The 21063-nt window shown below is 41.5% G+C and overlaps 1 protein-coding gene across 9 annotated transcripts in view; it reads right to left on the bottom strand.

The window, feature by feature from the left end:
- Positions 1 to 2459: 2459 nt before the first annotated feature.
- Positions 2460 to 21063, bottom strand: part of ZMYM2 (zinc finger MYM-type containing 2) — a 62709-nt gene continuing 44105 nt past the window's right edge. For 8 of the 9 annotated variants that reach the window (XM_035114262.2, XM_035114263.2, XM_035114267.2 and 5 more), the window contains 16 exons: positions 17875 to 17991; positions 17002 to 17152; positions 15128 to 15300; positions 14264 to 14429; positions 13638 to 13672; positions 12980 to 13109; positions 12725 to 12840; positions 11273 to 11450; positions 9871 to 9996; positions 8821 to 8915; positions 7775 to 7943; positions 7244 to 7395; positions 5768 to 5882; positions 5233 to 5484; positions 4126 to 4249; positions 2460 to 3352 (listed from right to left, as the gene is read on the bottom strand). In XM_035114262.2, coding sequence (XP_034970153.1) covers positions 3160 to 3352; positions 4126 to 4249; positions 5233 to 5484; positions 5768 to 5882; positions 7244 to 7395; positions 7775 to 7943; positions 8821 to 8915; positions 9871 to 9996; positions 11273 to 11450; positions 12725 to 12840; positions 12980 to 13109; positions 13638 to 13672; positions 14264 to 14429; positions 15128 to 15300; positions 17002 to 17152; positions 17875 to 17991 — 2292 coding nt within the window. In that variant the 3' untranslated portion in view covers positions 2460 to 3159. Of the gene's footprint in view, positions 3353 to 4125; positions 4250 to 5232; positions 5485 to 5767; positions 5883 to 7243; positions 7396 to 7774; positions 7944 to 8820; positions 8916 to 9870; positions 9997 to 11272; positions 11451 to 12724; positions 12841 to 12979; positions 13110 to 13637; positions 13673 to 14263; positions 14430 to 15127; positions 15301 to 17001; positions 17153 to 17874; positions 17992 to 21063 lie in introns of those variants that run through there. The other variant, XM_060273837.1, reaches the window with a different exon arrangement.

Consider the following 21063-nt stretch of genomic DNA (forward strand, 5'->3'; position numbering starts at 1 on the left):
TTCCATGTGACAACCCTTAAGATATTTGAAGATGGCTATCATATCTCCTCTTAGTCTCATCTTTTCCAGACTAAACATACCCAGCTCCTTCAACCGTTCTTCATAAGGCTTGGATTCCAGACCCTTGATCATCTTGGTTGTCCTCCTCTGCTTGTCTACATCTTTCTTAAATTGTGGTGCCCAGAATTGGACATAGTATTCCAAGTGTGGTTTGACCAAGGCAGAATAGAGTGGTATTATTACTTCCCTTGAACTGGACACTATATTTCTGTTGATGCAACCTAGATTAGCATTAGCTTTTTTCTTTTTCTTTGCTGCTGCATCACACTGTTGACTCATGTTAAGCTTGTGGTCCACCAATACCCTTTTCACATGTACTGCTAGTAAGCCAGGTGCCCCCCATCCTATAGTTGTGCATCTGGTTCTTCCTGCCTAAGTACAGAACCTTACATTTGTCCCTATTGAAATTCATTTGTTAGCTTGTGCCCAGTTCTCCAATCTGTTAGGATCATTTTGAATGCTGGTTCTGTCTTCTGCGGCATTGCCGTAGTTATCCCTCCTAGTTTGGTGTGATCTGCAAATGTGATGAGCATCCCCGCAAATTCCTCATCCAAGTCATTTATAAAGACTCGCCACCTGTTACTGAGCCGGTATGTCTTCTCTGCTTTAAAGAACATTGGGCAAAAGATTCCTGCATTGCAGGGGGTTGGACTAGATGGCTCTTGTGGTCCCTTCCAACTCTACAATTCTATGATCCTATGATTTATTTTAAGCCTTAAGAATAACTTAAGGGTCAACAAGGGCCAACTGAAGAAACAAACAAATCATTAAAGTTTGTCCACTTAAGGCTAATTAACAGTACCGTGTACTGTTATTGTACACAGTGTACACCTCTTACCTTAAGGCTGTGATTCTGTACTTGGGATACTGTATTTCCAGGCATTCAAAAGTGCAATAAAGAATACCTTCAAGTTACATGAGCCATTGTACATTGTAGGACAAGTACAGCAGGATAATACTAGTTTCCTTAGTCTCACAGCATTGTATTCTTTGCATGGTATATGCTCCTCTTGCACCAAAGCAAACCTTCGGTAAGACACACCATTTTGAGAAGGTGGAACCAGTCGTTATCCCAGCCCAAAGCAAAGCATTCGTTAAAATCTACTTGCATGCAGGTGGAATATCATTTGCAGGAATATCATACAAAGACAAGGAACCAAATGTCAGGTGGGCAGTGGGATCCACCCCATCCCATTGCAGCACTTTATGCTGACTGAAAAGCCACCCCTGGATCTTCCAGAGAGGGTTCCAACATTGTGCCACAGGATGCAGCCAGAACTTCCAAATTATCACACCTATCGGCCCCTGAAAATTCAGCAGTGCTTTCGGCTCATGCAAGATGCTTGTGTGTAGATCCTTGCCAAAGCCAAATTGCACTGCTGTACAGCGTGCAGAAGAACCTAGAACTGTACAACAGCCACCTGTATAACTTGCACCTGAGCAAGATAAATTCCAATTGATTAGGCCCGTTATTTGTACAGGCTGGAAATAATCGATTTGCAAATACAAAAAGCAAAGGTTTTCGAACACAGTATACAACAATATCATCTAGTAAAGTACAACCATCAGCTCAGTGGTGGTGCCCTGTTTACGCAGTTCACGCTCCAGACCCTTGTCTGACACCTCCTTTGCTATCCCCTTCTGGTGCCAACAATATTTTATTTCCCCAGGATTTTGATGGTTGAAGAGCAATATTTGTATTGCTGTCGTTTTTTAACCCGCTATTTATGCTTTTTAAATCTTGGTACTATCTTCTTGTGTTTGTTTTCTTTATTATTACGCAATCTACCCTTGAGAATATTTACACCGAAGGACGGCAAGGATCATGGCTAGCCAATGCGGTGTCCTCCAGATGTTGCTGTACTACAGTTCCCATCACACCAGCGTGGCCAATGGCCAGGGAAGATGGGAAATGTAGTCTAACAAAAGCAAGTGTTGGTACTTACCGTGTTCCTTCTTTGTAGGGAGGAAGAGGCTCCTGTGTGGGTTATCCCCGCCTACCTCTCCACTGGCAGGAGGTCAAACTTTCGAGAGGGTAAACTAGAGGGCAGGGCAACCCTGCTTTCTCTCTTTTGGTGTGAGCAACCTGCAAAGGAGCTTGCAGGAAGCTGAAGTGGCGAAGAATTGCCCTGTATCCTCTCAGAAATTTGACTTCCTGCCAGTGGACGCGGGCAGTGACAACCCACACAGGATCCCCTGCCTCCACTACAGGAGAATCTGAAACCCTTGGGTTACCCTGGCAAATTTGTTTCCAGGTCAGGAAAGAATGAACAGGAAAGTTGCTGAACTGCATATATTCCCCAACGGCAAGGTGGTATGTCTAAATGGCCTGTATGTTTTCACCTTGTGCTCTTATGCAACATGTACTGTAATTGTAAGGGCAAATTCAGAGTCGCAGATAAGGAAAGGATACTAAGATCTTTTTAATAAGGGCAACCAAAAGAAAAGAAAAAGTTGTTTCACCAGGATAGATTCACATTACAGTACATCAACATCGACAGCATTCTCTTTCGTCTATTTTTGGTACATAAGATGGAACCTCTCTACATAACCTCGTAAGGCTTCAGTAACTAAGAGTAAAAAACCTATTAGTTTACAATTTCTTTAAAAAATTCTGAAAGACACAGCAAGTTCTAAACTTTAGTAGTGCTACCCATACACAACTACCTGATTTCAGAACCCAGTAAGAGCCCAAACGTCTTTTTCAAGGAAGCTCTGCAGCAGTGAAGTTGTGCAATATGGATGTTGCTTACTATGACTAAAAAAGGATAAAAGAGAGAAAGAAATACACATGGCACATTCTCATTCATGTTTTGCAATGTAAAAAGTTACAAACATACCTAACCAAATAAATAATTATTTAAAAAAAGATGAATGTGTTTGTTAAGTATCCTAAAAACCACTATGAAGAATAATGGCCACATTCGCTCACAGATTATTTACATGGTAATACCCAGCTGAGGGTACACTGCTACAAAACGTGTTAAAACAAAGAGTAAACTTGAAATGTTTTACTTTTCTCCATAATAAAAGTCTAGCAGCTTGACTAGCTAATGCTGTTGTGTTTTCCTTTTCCCCCGCAGAGAGTTTGGAAAGTGTTTAATCTATGTCTTCATCCAGTTCGTAATTGTCTTTATCATAAATATCTTTTACTAAAAGAACCCGTACGAGCATGTTTTCCAAAGTATTGCGATCCACTGAGGTGGCGGTGTACCAGACGGTGCTGTCTGAGGGAACCGGGTAGGCTGGCTGCAAATAGAACACATCCATTCTCTGACTGAGATTGGGCGGGCTGAAAGGTGAGAAGAGGACAAGCTTAAACAACAACAACAACAACAACAACAACAACAACAACAACAACAACAACAACAACAACAACACAGCCTATCCACATAGAAATTCATTCATATGCTGTCAGGGTACAACTACGGTTTTCCACACTTCTTCTGTCAGAGCAGAAGAGCACCTAGTTACCGGTAAGTAGTGACTTCACGTAACATGCAAAAGCTAGTACCTTAACACAAGTCACACTATGGAAAAGTTCAAAGCCAGCGCTTCATAAAATCAGTATTCATCATCCCTAAACCCGCTGAGAAACAAGCAACTGAGGTTTAGTACTTCAAACAGCCCAAGGATTATCATATTCAGACTTTTCTACTGTTGCATTGTCCCTTCCTTCCTTTATTGATCTGAATCTTATCATGAAAGTTTAGATACATGCCTAGTGCTCCCCCTAGTGGCTTTTCAGCAGAAGCAAGGCAGACATGGGTACAAATAAAACTATTTTGGTGTAGCCCACCAACTCAAAATAAGCAGGGGGCAAAGACCTGTAAAAAAGAGGGGGTCTTGTGTGACAACCCAAATGGAAATAGTCCAAACATTCATGCAGACGAAGAGGCCACTGCTGTTACAGATCATATTGCTTTTAAAGAAATAAGGAAGAATTATGTTTGCATTATGCTGTATCTTATGAGAAAGCATAACGATCTCTGTTAACAGAGAATAGAAGCAATAAGAAACAGATTTACATATACACAGGATTCACCGCTATTGTCATTTCAATACCTCTTAGATAAGTAGCATTCAAACATTTTCACGGGGCATCTAGAGGGATCCGCTGTGTTTTCAGTTTGTTCAAATACCGGCTCATCATCTTCATGCTTCCTTTTTCCAGTAGTAATTTTATCTTCTAGAACAGAAGAAAAGGGGGAAAAAGAAGAAGAGGCAAAAGAATATCAGAATGGAATGAATGGAGTGCAAGCCCAAAGGCTCCAGTCCTGGAAAGGTGAACCTTTCCATCTAAACCTAACAGCCCCAGCCCCACCCCGCATGGCTGTGTGATTGTGAAGGTGGAGGTATGTGGAGAGCGAGTAGGTTAGGGTTAAACATTCCCTCCCCAGCTGCCACCCCACACATTATTCCCCCCCCCAAATAAATTGGTAATAAATTGGTAACTCTAACTTTCTCTTGAAGGGGTGAAGTTGCAGAGGGAAGGCCAGAGGATGGATCCCAAAGCAGTGCGGGCTGGCGGTACCCCACCCCTGCCATAAGGAATCATAGCTACATCTCCTCAGCTGGTAAGCAGTGATTGAGCAGCCTTCAGTTTACAGCAGCCCTTTCTCAATTCTATGCAAAGAATGGGGAAGAGCGAGGTGTTCTATGTGATACACGACGGGGTAGAATATAAAAGAGAAAACACAATGCAATGAACCTGCCTTGAATAAAATCCATAACACCTGTCCTTTAAGTGTGGCTGTGGTTTCTTTGCCACAGCTCCGTGGTAGAGCACATGGCTTGGCTTCAAGGAGGCACAACTGAGAAAGACACCTGTCAGAAACTCTGGAGGCGCAGCGCTAACCAGTGGAGACAATACAGAGCTAGTTACACTACTGGCCTGACTGCTGGTGGCAGCTGAATGTGCAATTTGCCCTCTTTCCAGAGGCAGACTTCTCCCCTTTAGCTAGAGGTCAGCCACTGCCTCAGGTCTGTCTGAGAGAGATGGCGCTGTTGCTGTTGATTTCTTACCCACCCTCCACCACAGGGTCCCAGGGCAGGTTACGGAAATTTAGAAGCCTGTAGAAATTTATAGAGCCAAGTAAGTAGCCCAGTGGCCCCTTTGATTGGGCCGAATATGGGTGCTGCCACCATATTGACTTCAGAATGTCATGGTACCTTCTTTATCCGTTCCACATAAGGACGAAACCTGGTATCTCAGACAAGCTTTGCTATCCATCGTTACAGGGTTTTTCTTCCAGTGCCTATAAACGGTGCCAAAGGAAAGTCTTAAGTGCTGCTCCACTGTTTTCAGGCCAAAATACTTGGTGTTGAAGTAGAACAGTGTATTTAGAAGAGCAACTGGAGAGTGGGATCCTAACTGCTTTATCCTCCACAGATAGTCTTCTTCAACCCGAGAAAAAATTGAACCTGGTAGGAGAAAGGGGTGGGGAGAGGAGCATTCTGTAAATGAACCTATGGAATTTAACGAAAGAAGAATGTGCTGAACTGAATTATCAGTTATAGCTCTCAGAAATATCTGCTACAAACTTAAAAATTCACAGTTCCCTCTCTTCAGTCTAACAAATCAATTGACGTTTACATATCAGCTTCAAGGAACTTAAAACACAGAGTTTTAATTGCACACTGAACTTGCTTAAGGAGCATGAATTCAGAAAGAAAAGGGGGTAATGACCAAGACAAGAACAGTTACCGTCTGGAAGTATGCTTGGTTGCCAGCTTCTGAGTATTTTATTTATTTCCTGCTCAAATGTATGATAATCTGGATCCAAGAAGATATTATCTTTTCTATTGCTTCCATTCAAATACTATAGGAAAAGAGGAAAAGCAAAATATTTAGTAGACCAAGACAAAAAACAGGAAGCAAAAACTATCCCTTTTGTAGACATATGAAAGCAGGCCATTTATTCATTTTAAGTTTTACAAACCACTCTTCCTCCAAAAATGAATTCCGGGGTGGTACCATAGGTGCCAAGTTCCGGATTGAAAAATCCGGGACCAGCAGCGCCGCGGCACCGGAAGTCACTTCTACGCACTTCCGGACATGCGTAGAAGCGACTTCCGATGCCGCTGTGCCCATTTCCAAAAGTCGCTTCTACGCACTTCCGGACATGCGTAGAAGTGACTTCTGGCGCTGTGGACATTTTGGAAATGGGCACAGCGGCATCGGAATTCGCTTCTACGCATGTCAGGAAGTGTGTAGAAGCGACTTCTGGCGCTGCTCTGCCCATTTCCAAAATGTCTGCAGCGCCAGAAGTCGCTTCTACGCACTTCCGGAAGTGCGTAGAAGCGACTTCTGGCGCTGCGGACATTTTTGAAATGGGCACAGCGGCATTGGAAGTCGCTTCTACGCATGTCCAGAAGTGCGTAGAAGCGACTTCCGGTGCCAGTGCGGCACCAGAAGAACATGGCCGCCGGCTGGAGCTCCACATAATCCAGAGGAATACAGGGTATTTTGCCATTCGGGACACCTGCGGGAAACGGTAAGAAAATACGGGGGTTTCCAGGGAAAACGGGGTACTTGGCAGCTATGGGTGGTACACAAAGTAATTTAAAATTACAGAAAAGGATATGGTTAAAAGTGTTTGAACATCTGGATATTTTTATATATTTTAAACTGCTGTATTTTATGCTAACCCTTTAAGCTGTTCTTGCATATGATAGCATCTCAGTTTAACACATTTGTCTCAGTTTAGTAATTCTCAGGCTTGTCAAATATTGGGTTGGATTAAAAGCTGTCTTTCCATTCACAGAGGTTTTTTCCAGGAATGCAAAGGCCTTTGAACTAAGAGAGGAGATAATTATTCTCTAGACTTCTGTTACTGGGTGCTAGGAGCATGCTTTCTGTGACTAGAATTGCACTCATGGAAGCTTTGGATACAACAACCAATTTATTCTACAGACCAAGACACCTAGTAGCATTAGTTACAAAAAACATATTTAATCAAGGGGGCGCGTGGAGGGAGACTCAGAAGGGGAAGGGAACAGTTTTGGGTTGAAAGAAAGCAAAAAGTATTTGTTTCCCACTTCAGCCAGTTCCACTTTGGCCATGTTTCCTTTTAGAAAGTATTTCAACAGATAATTCCTTATTTTGCCACTTCCAGTCTTTCATTCAAGCTTATCATGATATCTCTCCCATACAGATTATGCCGTTGTTAAAATGACTCACTTCCTGAATCCCAAGACACAAATAATAGATGCTGTCAGGTGCATAATTTTCCCCATTTGGTCTTCGGATTTCGTTCACAAAGTGTGCCAACCCAAAGTTTAGCTCAGCAGACGTATGCGACACAATATCTTCTTTCAATTTCACTGCTTTAGCTGTAGCGCAAAATATTGAGAATCATGTAACGCAAAGCATCTAAGCAGAATACAGAAAATAGATAAAATGCATACAAAAGCAAATGCGCTATCAAAGAAGCCCATCTCAGACAAGAGAATTTTTTTCACTAAAACTGGAAATTTCCGTTAACACTTTTATAACGCTTAACTATTTGGTACTCGTAATTATGGTTTGTAATATCTTGCTATTACCCTGTTTCACAGATCAGGCACTCAAGCTGAGAGCAACTTGCCCAAAGCCACCCCAACAACACATGGCAAAGCAGAACTTGAGCCCCGATATAATCTCAACCCACTGTCTAAGCTCAACCCACTGCCTGCCAGACCTGAGGCTTATAGCTAAGTAGGAAATACTTACTTGAATTCAGCTCATCTAATACTGGCAGATCTTCATCTAGATTCCTAGTTTTTACCCAGTGTTTCCACGCATTTACACCATACGCATACTTGAAGGGAAAACTGCACTCTGAATTCTCAGAGCTATCATCCCGAGAGTGGTACTCTGACACTGCTTTTCTCTTCACTCCCTGCCATTAAAACAGATCTGTAAACATTACTGCTTATTAACATTGAATTTACACCACTTCTGCACTCTACCATGGGCAAATGAAAGCCAAGAAAGTCATAAACACCATCCATCAAGCCTTTTAAAAAACAAAAACACCCAAGTAATACTTGCACTTTACTGAGCTCAAATCAGCATGATTCCCTATAACACAATCCCTTTTTGTAACTGTTCTGGACTTAGATCCAAAGTTGGTTTTTATTATGCAATAAATAATAATAATGCAATTATTGTTTAATTAGGGCCACCAGTGTAAAGGCACTTTACAGTATTGTTTTAAGAGGCAACAAGCTTGAGAAAGGTAAACTACATTCTGGAGTTGGGAATAATTTTATTCTACATTATGTCTAAAAAGGCAGTCTTAAAACTTTAGATTGTTAAATAATTGTTACCAGCCCTTTAGAAAGCTAGGTAAGACATGTGTGACTCTGAGAAATCCAAACATGTGTGTTGCTTTAAGAATTACTCTCAGGGGTGTTGTTGCTTGAGGAGGAAAAACTAAAGGGAGATCTTCCCTGATTTAATTTGAAACATTTAGAATGGCATTAACTTAAGGAAGCTCCATCCTATCAAAGGAAGCGGCATAAAAAGACTATTGTGCTGTTTACACAGCTCCCTTTCATTTCAGTAGGTTTGGTTCAAGAGACCTTCTTAGTGCCCCCCCCCAAAAAAAAACCTTTAATAGCACACAACTGTCACCTAATGAAATGCTTCACCTTCATTCAAGATAGGGCTATTTCAGGCTCCTATTGTACAAAAGGTCACAGCCATATCCTACATTTCCCATGCAACGCATATTAATTTGGAATACATTTCAGTCACAAAAACTATTTGTGTACCTTCTTCTTAGTTCGAGGTCTTGGCTGTTCCTCATACTCCTCTCCAAAGACAGGTGGCAGAAAAAATTCACTTTCTGTGTCAAGTTCCTCTGTTGCTGTACATATATTGGAAGGGTATTAATGCAGTTAAATGTCATGTAACCTAAAACTGTTGTATCGGGTGCATATAACTGACAGAAGCCTTAATTATTGTGCAATGTGTTTTACACGTTATTCATCAATGCTGGTCCCTATTCTAGAAAAACCTGCAGAAAACTGTATTCTGATAAGCACTGGTAGCGTAACATTTATTGCTTTCTGTAAAAGTGGTTGCTTCAGTAGGGCTTGAGTAAGACAACAAATTATCTCTTCATTTCTACTCCCTTTGTTTTTTGGTATGAGAGAGAGAGAGAGAGAGAGAGAGAGAGCAGTGCAGTTGGGGTGCAGGATATGGGGTCTAGCATTGGTTCGTTAGTAGAAGGAGACCTTCCAAGCGAGGGCATGTGAGCTGACAGGCATATCTAGTCCCTCCTCATGTAGATATAAAATTCTGGAACCAAGTTTGATGGCCAATAGGGTCAAGACAAACAAAGGTATATTCCAGCAGTGCAGAACTCATAGTAACAAGATGTGGTGACTGTTACCATGGAATATGGCTTTTTTAATGAATTAGAGGATAGCGTTGGCTTATAGCCAGAACAGTAAGAAAAGAGTAACAGTCGCACCCATTTTCAAGGGAAGGGTGTCTTTGAATTCCAGATATAAGGGACAAAAACAGGTGGTGCCTTTCACCATCATGTCTTGCGCAAGAACTTCCAAAGGACACCAGTTGACCAGAATCATGTCAAAGAATGCTGCACCAGATAAGACAATGGCCTGATCCAGGCATCCAGGTGCACTCATGCTCTCTTTTAAAAAGATAAAACATTGTAAAAGCTTTGAGTCAGAAACCGTTAACACATTACTAAAACTAAGACATCCATGCGGGAAGGAAGGGATGAAAACAAGTGTCAAAGAAGTTGGCACCATGTTGGCATTAATACTATTCATTTTAAAACTGAGTGTACAAACCTCTAGGAAAATCAACCTCAATGTCAAGGTCTGGCTCATATGGAATATCAGGCAAGCTTTCCTGTGTTTCTGTTTTACAGTCGGGCAATTCTGTCTCAGTTTTTACAGCTGTCTCAGTTATTACACCTGCAATTAAAGAAAGGCAATGTAACGAATGTATGAACATGAACAACAGGTCTCCTCTGAGTAAAATTTAGTCGAACATGAACAACGGGTCTACTCTGAGAAAAATTTAGTCGAATACCAGCCAGTATATTGGTTTTATTTTACTTAACAGGATTTATTATCCAAAAACAATATAAACTATTCATTGAAAATACCAATCAAGCAAAACTTTAAAAACCAAAACACAAAATCTATCAAACGGTAAGTTAACCCAGCAATTTGGAAAAAAACCCACACAATTGCATGCCTGGATTTGCCTAAACAAAAAAGTTTTAAGAGGCATAGAGAATAAGACAGGATAAGGCATCTGCTTAATACCAAAGGGCTACGCTGAAAGACTTGGATTCGTGGAACGCACATTATGCGGCACTTTTTAAAGTGCCAGTGGTGCAAGCTGAACTGATCTAGCATAACCCTATCCTAGGGCCTAAGACTTAGAAACATAGCTCTAGAATAAAGCATTCATCAGGGAAAGGCATTACGTCTGGAAAAAAGAACGCACAACAATCACTCTTCTGCCCTTGATCCTGCCTCTAGTGCAATGCATCCTCTTTTCCAGAAGGGGACCCATCCCTGTTGAAATAGTCCCATGTCACTAAGGGAGGGAGACCACCCAAAGTCTAGGTATAGTTGCACTATACCGTGGCCCTTTGCAGAATACCAGTTTATTGCCATCCAGTTCACCACTGATGCTTTTGAATTATGGTGCTGGAGGAGACTCTTGAGAGTCCCATGGACTGCAAGAAGATCAAACCTATCCATTCTGAAGGAAATCAGCCCTGAGTGCACACTGGAAGGACAGATCGTGAAGCTGAGGCTCCAATACTTTGGCCACCTCATGAGAAGAGAAGACTTCCTGGAAAAGACCCTGATGTTGGGAAAGATGGAGGGCACAAGGAGAAGGGGACGACAGAGGACGAGATGGTTGGATAGTGTTCTTGAAGCTACGAACATGAGTTTGACCAAACTGCGGGAGACAGTGGAAGACAGGAGTGCCTGGCGTGCTCTGGTCCATGGGGGTCACGAAGAGTCGGACACGACTAAACGACTAAACAACAACAACAACAGTTCACCACAATTGATAAGAGAGGAGGGCAGGGAACAGAACCATCCTGGCTTTCTGTCTTTCTTTCTACCCCTCTGAACTTGCAGTGGGTGTGGGTTCACCACATAAGCACTGAGGACAGATTCAAATTTGCCAAACCAATAAAAACAACAACCTGTTGCCAAGACATACTTTTGAGCTCTTGAGGTTCTACTTTCTCCTCTTTTATAGACATCTCTTCTGCTCCAGCCAGTGACTCCTCCTCAGCCTCCACAGGACTGGAAATCCTTTTGTTATTTAGTTCTTCTATTGCTTCAAGTATCTTCTCGCTGGTCTCCAGTGTGGTGGGCAGAAAAACAGGAACTGGTACCTAGTATAGGAATGATTAAATCATTAATGTCGCTAGTGACAAAAGTACTGCTAATGCCAAGAAACCAGAACTGGAGTAAGTCCTCACAGCCATTTTTCCGAAGGAGAAACAACTAGTGGCATATAAATGTAGGGACAAACAGAAAAGGAGAAATAACTCACTTACTGCATACGCACCCAGGGGACATATGAGCAGAAGGCCACAAAAACAGGCTGAATAATATGTACAGTGGAACCTCAGTTTACGCCTACCTCCGTTTACGAACGCCTCTGTTTACGAACGCCACGGACCCGGAAGTGTTTACATCCGGGTTCCGCGGCGTTGGATGCACAGAAGTGATCTGCACAGCGTGTGTGTGTGCAGAAGCACTCTATCGGCGCTTTGCGCATGCACAGAAGCGTGCCTTTGGCGAGCGAACGCCTCCGTGGAATAAAAAATCCCCAAGGTTCAATTCTGTCTCCCACTTCATTTACAGTGGGTGGGCTCTTTAATCACATGCTTCCATGAGCACAAAGGGGCGGGGGAGGATGTGCTTTTGTATATTCCCCCTTTCTTCTGCAGCCTCCCATGCTATTCCAGCCGAAAGCTCTGCAGAAGATGTGGGTGGGAGGCCACAGTGCAAATGCACCGGTGGTAACACTGGATTAGCTCTGCTGGTGCAATGTTACCTCCCCACTCACAGACGTCTCCACTGGACACAACTGGATACAACCCTACGTTCTCCAGAATCTCAACCGCTCCTATAAAAATAGGAGGGATATCCCCATTTGGAGGGATAACACAATAATACATTTCAGCATATCAAACCCAGCCAGATGGGCGGGATATAAATAATAAATTATTATTATTAAATTATTATAATGTTAGGGTGATGGAAAAGATATGAATGCTCTGCATTAATTGGTTTATTTCCATAAAGAGGTTAGGGCTTCCTTATTACTTTCCTACCCTTGTATGCCTCACTTATCTCCATGTCTGACCAGCCTGCTGGTTTATGGGCACACAATAAGAGGGGCACAGCTTTCTGTAGAAAGGCATGGTACAATTTATTGAAATGATAAATGCATTTCAGCAATAGAGCAGATGCCTGCGGAGATAAGCGTATTTAAGAGAGTGATCTGTTGAAGCCTAGCAGCTGCATATGACATCTCCTAAGAGGCACAATCAACTCTTCTTAACAGATGATTTCCAGTAAGAAAATTTAGGATTACTAGACTACATTCCGGGCATGCAAAATACTACAAATTTTTAAACAAGGCTGAAATCTGGCTTACTGGAACAGGAACCGTTGTAGGAACTGGAACATTTTGACTACACATGTGCATAGGAACAGGTACATACACAGGAACTGGAACAGGTACAGGGACGTATTCTTTTTCCCAGCCATCATCTGAAACAAAAGACAATATACTGTTATAGACTAGCACCAGAAGGGTAGCATACAATCATCAGATTATAATTGTATTCCTCACAAACAATGTTGCAAAAGAAGGCGATTGGACAGCCGGTGCTTTGACTCAGCAGTTTACCTGTCTGACAAGATTTCGTTTGCATGTGAGGTTTACAGTATGTTGCTTTAGTCATTGTCAGAGGTTTGCAAAGAACTGCTTTGTTCTTCATTTCTTTATTTGGTGTTGGGGAAGGAGGTGGCGCCGATCCCTGCGAATAAGGACATCAGTCAATATTAGCACCCCTGAAACAAAAAGACCCCTAACAAGGTTGGGGACAATAGCCCACTCAGTTGACACTGAAGTTTCTTTACTACAGGATAAAGCTCAAAATGGATTTTCTATAGCGATGTAAGAGATGTAACAAGTCTAGGTATGGAAGTGGAAGGCACCACAAAGTCCAAGCCCTAGGCCCTGTGATTTAGACCACAGTGCTACCCGCGTCCCTTGGATACAACCAAGTACGCATTAAATTGCTGCTTAGTTTGCAGGATCATCACAAGTTTCCTATATAATCATTAACCCGCAGCAGCTTGGCCCACCCAAGACACTTCCCAGAAGTGTCATGCCATAGTAGCTGTGCTACAGAAAACAGACCTCGATTCTCTGAACTGGCAAATGGCCAATATAAGCCTATCAGGAGTTTTGTTGTGAGCCAAAATACCAAAACAAATCCCCACCTATATTTTATGGAATACAAGTACAATGAACCCAGCTATACAAGCTGCAATTTACTTACTGTGATTTTTGTTCGGGGGGTTTGACAGCCTTGATCTATGAATGAGAGAAGAGAAAATTAATATGGTGCCATTTTTCATACGCAGTTGTTATAGAAGGCAAAACCAACGTTTTCAACCTGGCTGCACTAATACAGTAATAATGTATACCAGCCATGATGACCGTTGTTCTGCCTTTATGGTGGAGGCACTATGTGTCTGAATAACCAGCTGCTGGACTCACAAGCAGAAAAGAGCTGTTGCACTGAGGCTTCCCATGGTAAGCCACGATAAGAACAGGATGCTGGACAGGATGGGCCACTGGACTGGTACAGCACGCTTTTCTTATGTCCTTAACATTGTGAAGCCAATTAACTGATTATCAAGGAGCAGATCATCCTCCTAAGAATGGGGAAAACTGTGAGTCTGCTCTCATTTTTTTAAAAGACTGTCCAGTTTTGTCCACTGCAGGCTGACATGCTGAGCTCTAGCGTGATCCCTGCTTATCTGTATGTACTATGTTATAGCAAAGACAGCTCCAGCGCTTTATCTTAAAAGAGCTCTTTTGGAAGCTCATATTACTTGACTTTCCTGAAAGCACATCACCTTTTTTTTTATTCTGTGTTGTTAGTTACGGGAAGTATCATACCATACTGTAAGTTTTCTGGTCCTTTCTGTGTTGCCATATCAGGTTCATTTTGTTGGCAGTAGAAACGTAGAAGACAGTGCTGATCACAGAAATGTTTCATCTCTCCTCTCCACTGGACTTTCTCTCTAAGATTTCCTTGAGTTTTGCAACAGTCACACCTTGCGGCCTTAAAAACAATTTCAGTGTTGTTAACTGGAGAAAAAATTACTACCATACATGTGGTAGAAACACTATTCTAAAGGGTGTTTAGACTAGCAGCTGAAAAGGGAAAATAAGTAACAGTCATTCCTTTGAAACATTTTTAAGCAACACAGTTCTACTGTGAAATTCCTTCCCAGGGAGGCTCACCTGGAGCCTTCATTACATATCTTTAGGAAGCAGGCAAAAACATTCTTCTTCTCCCAGGCTAAGTAAACAATTGATGGCTTTTTAAACTGTGTGTGTGTGTGTGTGTGTGTGTGTGTGTGTGTGTGTGTGGAGGAGGGAAGGCTATTTTGTTTGTTTGTTATTAAGGTATGTATTTTTGTGTTTTTATATTGTAAACGACCCTGTGATCTTTGGATGAAGGGTGATATAGAAATGGTATATTATTATTATTATTATTATTATTGTTATTATTATTATTATTATTATCATCATCAAAAGCAAAGTGCCTGGCAGCATTTCTCTGGGAGCCTGCATGTTGGCACATCTTTAGGAAGCCGTATTTTGGCTTTCTGTAGCATGCAAACAAAGTTATAGCATGTTATATGACTGCACTTCTTTATTTATATGCAGCATTTGGATCAACAATATTTTGGATAGTTTATCTCTCAATTTTCATTACTTTTCAAGCTTTTGATTACGTATTGAATACTGCATTACCTTATAGTACCAGTCTTGAAATTTTTTACAACACTCTTCACTGCAGAAATCTCTTACTACTCCATCAAGTTCCTTAGTTGCTCCTTTTTTACAGAGCTGAGAGCAATAATTGCAAGTGACGCATCGTAATCCTAACCGCCTTGCAAAATCTTGTTTGTACAGCAGCTTGCAACCTGGAAAAATAAAAACGGCACAGGCAGTTGATGAAACCTATATGATATGGGCCTCTGCCTTGGGTGTCCATGTGCACTATATTTAAACCCATCTTTAGTTGTTGCTTGGATTATTTTAAAATCTATTTTTAACTATTCTCTTTTTTTGTATGATTCTGTATAGCTTTGAGATGTGCAAGGGGATTGAAAAATGAATAATAATACTGATCAAATACTAATAAACACTGAAAAGCTTTTGCTCAATAAGACTTTTTTACATTAAACTTATCTAAACATATCTATATAAGATTCTCTTCCAGCAGAATACTTCCTTAAGAAACAAAATTTAGCCATGCCCCTGGCTGAAGTGGATTTGTATAAACAGGGGTTTTATCACAGAAAACAAAATTGCCCTGTCTCATTATTTCATATTCTAGATGTCCATCTGCTTTCAACTGAGGTTGAAGTATATAACTTTTTATTTAATTTTTCTGCAGTTCACTGCTCCATCTAGTGGAGATGTCATGAACAAATCCACACATTAGAATTGCGTCCCTCGTTTTATTTTGCAAAGGTTATAGGTTTAAATAAAGGTGCTTCCTAGCCATATATGACAATCCAATAGCACAGACATTCAAGGGCTTTAGACTGTTTTATATACCATCTTAGCAAAATCCCCAAATAGTGGTTGGTCTGAATGGTCCGAGAAGAACATTGCTGTCCGCCCCCCCCCCCCCTCAAAAAAAAACAGAGAAAGACCAGCTTTTTTTGCACTGCGTGGCAACAGATTCACAAACCCCCAGGGCCACTCCAAGATATTTGCTGCCTGAGGCTAAAGTCCAAATGATGCTCCTACCATACTACGTACAGAAGCTGACTGGACTAGCAATTATTCCTATTGAGGTGAAGGACAGTTCATGCAGCAGAAACAGTTCTGTCCTCCAACAGCAGGCTACAACCAGGAGACCAGGAGGAATGTTCTGCCACTGTCCCCTAAACATTTGCCACCTGAGTTGGCCATCTCACTCCGCCTAATGATAAGCCCTATCCTGTCCTCTGCTCTTTTCCCAATTTCCCAGATAATGCTAGCAGGTGGGGAACAAATGTGAAAAACATAGGCTCAGGTTCCCTGTATCAGAAGCTGTTTCTACAGTAGAGTGTGTGGCAGTGGACAAGAGTTTAAGGCATTTTTGTAGCATGTGATGCAATTTGCTGGTCTATAATAGATTTGCAATGTATTAGACCTAAACAAAAAAGATCTAAACAAAAAAGATATTAAATTGATTCAAGCAGTGGTACACTGGGGGTAGAATCTAACGCTGCACAAATGGATTCATGCTCACACAAGGAGCCCCCCCCCTTCTCTCGTCCTCCTTGCAACGCCTCCAAATCTGCCCCTAAGGACCCTCCACAGCATATTTTGAGGGCAAGCAAAAGGCTGCAGGGGGAAGGACAAGGCGGCGAAACTTTGGAAGTCCATTTAGCTTCCATGCGGACAGCACTGGATATTGGCTGTTGATATTACTCAGCCATGAGTCTATCCAGGTATCAGATGACAAAAACTACCTCAGATCAAATAAATGGCAGGCTACTGGCTCCTTCAGTTAGGCCCCAGACACATCCAAAACTGGTTCACGCATTTTTGTAATGTTGAAATACTTAAATACTACATTTACAAATGACAATATTGGTAGCAATATGCACCAGAGAGACACAACACACCTTCACTACAGAATGGTCTCTTGATACCAGAAAATTTCACCGTTTCATGCAGAGTCTTCTCCTCTTGACAGTATTCACAGTATGTTACTATACAATGTAGTTTCTTATAATCATCAGAACAAATTTTACTGCAGAACTGATACGCTTTGTTCTAATGGGAAAAAAATACCACAGAAGATAAATGGGTAAGTTAGAAGACTTCAAACAAAAAAGGCAAAAAGTTATATTAGTGTAAGACATTTTATCCAAAGAAAAGAAATCCTTATTCACGAGAAACTCTACCCTTCAGGAAAAAGGCTATGTGTTTGTTTTTTAAAGCAAAGGAAAATCCGCTTGGCTATTAGTTCTTTAAAATGTCAAATCATCCAGCAATATCAACAATATGACATATTAAGGCTTTCATATTTTGACTAATAAAAGTAAGAACTGTGGTTTGTTTAACCAATGATTGGGCAATGTTGCTTGCTGGGCGCAATTGCCAGATCAGTAAAAGCCATTCTATAGGAATACAGATTTAAACAAAAAAATAAAATCAGGGTGGAAGGTCTGGAGCTGAAATGTCTGCAATGCTAGGCAAGCCTTCATAGGGAGGGTTTTTCAAAGCAGAGGCACCGCTATAGAAATGCCCTTTCCTTGGTAGGTATCATAGTGTATCTCTACTAACGAGTGAATTTTGAGCAGAGTCTCTCTAGAAGATCTTAAAGCATGAATTGGCTGGTAACATTCAACTAGGGTTATTAAAGAAATATTAAACAGTGACTTGGGTGGTAGGGTGGGTGGGCTATAAAGATTTTAAATACACCAATAAAGTATCAACAACATTTTATGTTCAATACAAGAGGTACATGTCCCATTTTGATATAATTCACTTACTTCCCATTCCAGTACTTCAGGCTTTGAGCAGAAAGTATTTTTGCAATAATTGCATTTCAACTGAATATCACTCGGAGCCACAAACTGGCCATTGGTTGAAGACTGTACACTAAGAGTCTGAAAAATATTTTTAAAATATACAGATCAAATTCCTCCACTGTTACAGAGATACAGTAAAGAAGTGAGAATCATAGCACTGTAGAGCTGGAAGTGCATTACTGCATTTGTTAAAAAGCATTCATTAGTAAGAATATGTATTATTATGAAGAGGATTTTCCTTGAAACGGTTTCTGCTAAATTTCATATCCTCTATATAGGATCATTCTGAGGCTTACTTTTACTGTTTATACAGTCATCAATGGACATTACAACTCAGAGCTACATAGAGAAGCAGGCATCAAAAGAGCCTCCAAAACAACAACAGCAAAAAGGGGGAAGAGGGGTGGAGGAAGCAATGAGAATAAGAGAAAATAACAAAGAGAATAACAATTACCAGACCTTTAGAAGGCATCTTAAGGCAGCCCTGTTTAGGGAAGCTTTTAATGTTTGATTGATTTCTGTATTTTAATATTTTGTTGGAAGCCGCCCAGAGTGGCTGGGGGAACCCGGCCAGATGGGTGGGGTATAAATAATAAATTATTATTATTATTATTATTATTATTATTATTATTATTATTATTATTATTATTATTATAAATATGAACACTGAGTGCTCTTTGGCTTCATTCCAGCTGGGGAAGGTTAAACCAAAGGCTTCACAAAGAAGGGAGAGAAAGGTGTAAGGGGAAGCACAGAAGAATGAGTGACGCTGTGCAAGAGAGAACTTTAGGCAGCAGGTGGTGATGGACGAACAACATTCTCTAGTAGAAATATATCAGGAGATAGATAACAGTAGACAGATGAGGAGGGGCAGGCCCATGGAGAAAGGTGGAGAAAGTGTGTGGTGTCTCATGATCTAACTCCCTCTCACTATGTCACTGCATTCTCAACCTTTCACTGTGCTCAACATACACACACACACCATTCAAGGAGGCATTAAAAGCATAATCACTACTGTCAAGGCAGAGGTCTTTATGACAAGATGCCAATGAAATACTAGTCAGGTCTATGCACTTAATTATTACAATTATTTACGTACGGCCTTTCAGGACACAAATCCTTCCCAGCAAATTTACAAGAAACATAAAGAAAGATTACTAAAAGCCACATTAACAACATTAAAATATAACACTTCCCGGAGACCCTTCACACGGGGCACATGGTGGCAGAAGGCCCTCTGGCTTGGGGGCAATCTGAGTGGTCCTGGTGAATCCTTTGCCTAGCTAACCTCTTTCTCCTCTAATGCTTTCCAAAGAGCACATGGCCTTGAAGTAAAGAGAAGAAAATTCAGCTGGTGCAGAAGCAGATATGAAACCTGTGGTTGAGCTAACCGCAGTTAGGCCTGCCAAAGGGCGTGATTTGGCCCGTGAGGCCCTTCTTCCCCCAGCCACAGCCACAGCCCCTCCACCTGATGTCTTACAGCTGAGGTGAAGGGAGAGACCAACAACACAAGCGCACACATGCTCCCTATCAGCACAACGTCCAACAAAGAGGAGAGGAGGACCAGGAAGAGAACAGCTCACAAAAAGGGAAGGCAGGCTAATGAAAAACACAGGGTTGATTTAGAACCCTAAAGGAGGCCCAACTGTCTTCAACCACAGGCAGGGAGAGTTAGCTGGAGGACAAGATGACTCCTGCCCCTGGAGAGGTAGCAAAAGGCTTTCTGGACCCTGCCTGGTCTGTAGTCAACCTCCATCCCACATCCCTTCAAAAGCCGACAAAACAAAGGGAGAGAGAGAGGTTGAGCAGAACCACCCACAAATACAGGTAGAAGCAACAGGGAGAAACCCTTTCCACAGTAAGCATCTAGACAAGTCAAATCTTCCAGAACAGGCTACCCCAAGGTCTTCAGACCATCCCAATTGATAACAGCAAATTTGATGGGTGGTGGTGATAGTGAAGAGCAGAATCAAGCAGACATTAAGACAGTACTCCATTAGCAAAGCACACAATGTATGCCATTTGTCTCTGCAGGCCTGTGCATTCCTTTGACTCAGCCTCCAGCTCCAACTCCCAATTCATTTTCATTTAGCACATCTTTTAAAAATCCAGAGTATCACTAAAGCTCACGTTCTCTCCAGAAGTAGTTCCTCTTGTGATTTAACTTTCAGGTGCCGCTCAAAACCTATTTTAATTTTATATCAATGTGGACTGTGGCGAAGGAATGGTGCGGGTGATGTGTTTAACTGAAGAGCAACAGGACGCTTGAATCTTTGAACCAAACTGTAAGCCACATAGATAGGACCTTTGGGACCACAGAAGCTCTGAAGCCTTTCAGATACCACCTACACATATATACAGGTAGCTTTAGAATGCAGAGAGGTGTTAATAAAGCTGAAAAGTGGTGTGTAGCTAAACAGGTTAACACAACATTTTCACTGGGAGAATGTGGGATACACAAAGCCATTGGAAGGATAGGCTTCTTGGGGTACACGTCTGATTTGTCTGCAAGTCTAGTTTTATTTGTTTCCATGTGATTCTGACATATCTTCTAGTCTTACGGATATGGTAAACTCAGCATGGTGCACATACCTGCAGCACCCTGTTATCCCAAATTGTGGAACAATGGAGTCAACAGGAAGCAAGCATGTCACAACACCACAATCGGGTTCCATAGTTTACACTATAGGGGAATCATTTATATGCACTCATTAGTTTTAATACAGTGTACTGAGAATGTAATTAAAACCAATGGCAAAATTGCCTATTTTGTTTCTTGCATAACCAGCTATATTAAGTGAATGCTGTAAGTGCAATTCTCATACTTGTGTGTAGCAGATCTGGCTTAAGTTACTCGCTTTGGAGGTAAATCATGAGAAAACTAATTGTTAGCTACTACTTCCATGACATAATGTTGGCTAACTTGGAAAATATATCTGACCTGTAATTTTTCCATCCATCCAGTGAAAATGAGGGCAGTCAAGATCTGCAGATTGCCTTCCCTTTCCATCGGATAAGAAGCAGTATTATTAGCCAGCTGCATCATATGAGAGCTGTCCAATTCTTCCTTCTTCGCATACGTAACAAGGTCACCCCATGAAATGAACCGTGTTAGGACAACGACACAAGCAGCAAAAGAAGTTGAGTAGA

This window comes from Zootoca vivipara, chromosome 4, assembly GCF_963506605.1.
Source record: "Zootoca vivipara chromosome 4, rZooViv1.1, whole genome shotgun sequence".
NCBI lineage: Eukaryota > Metazoa > Chordata > Lepidosauria > Squamata > Lacertidae > Zootoca > Zootoca vivipara.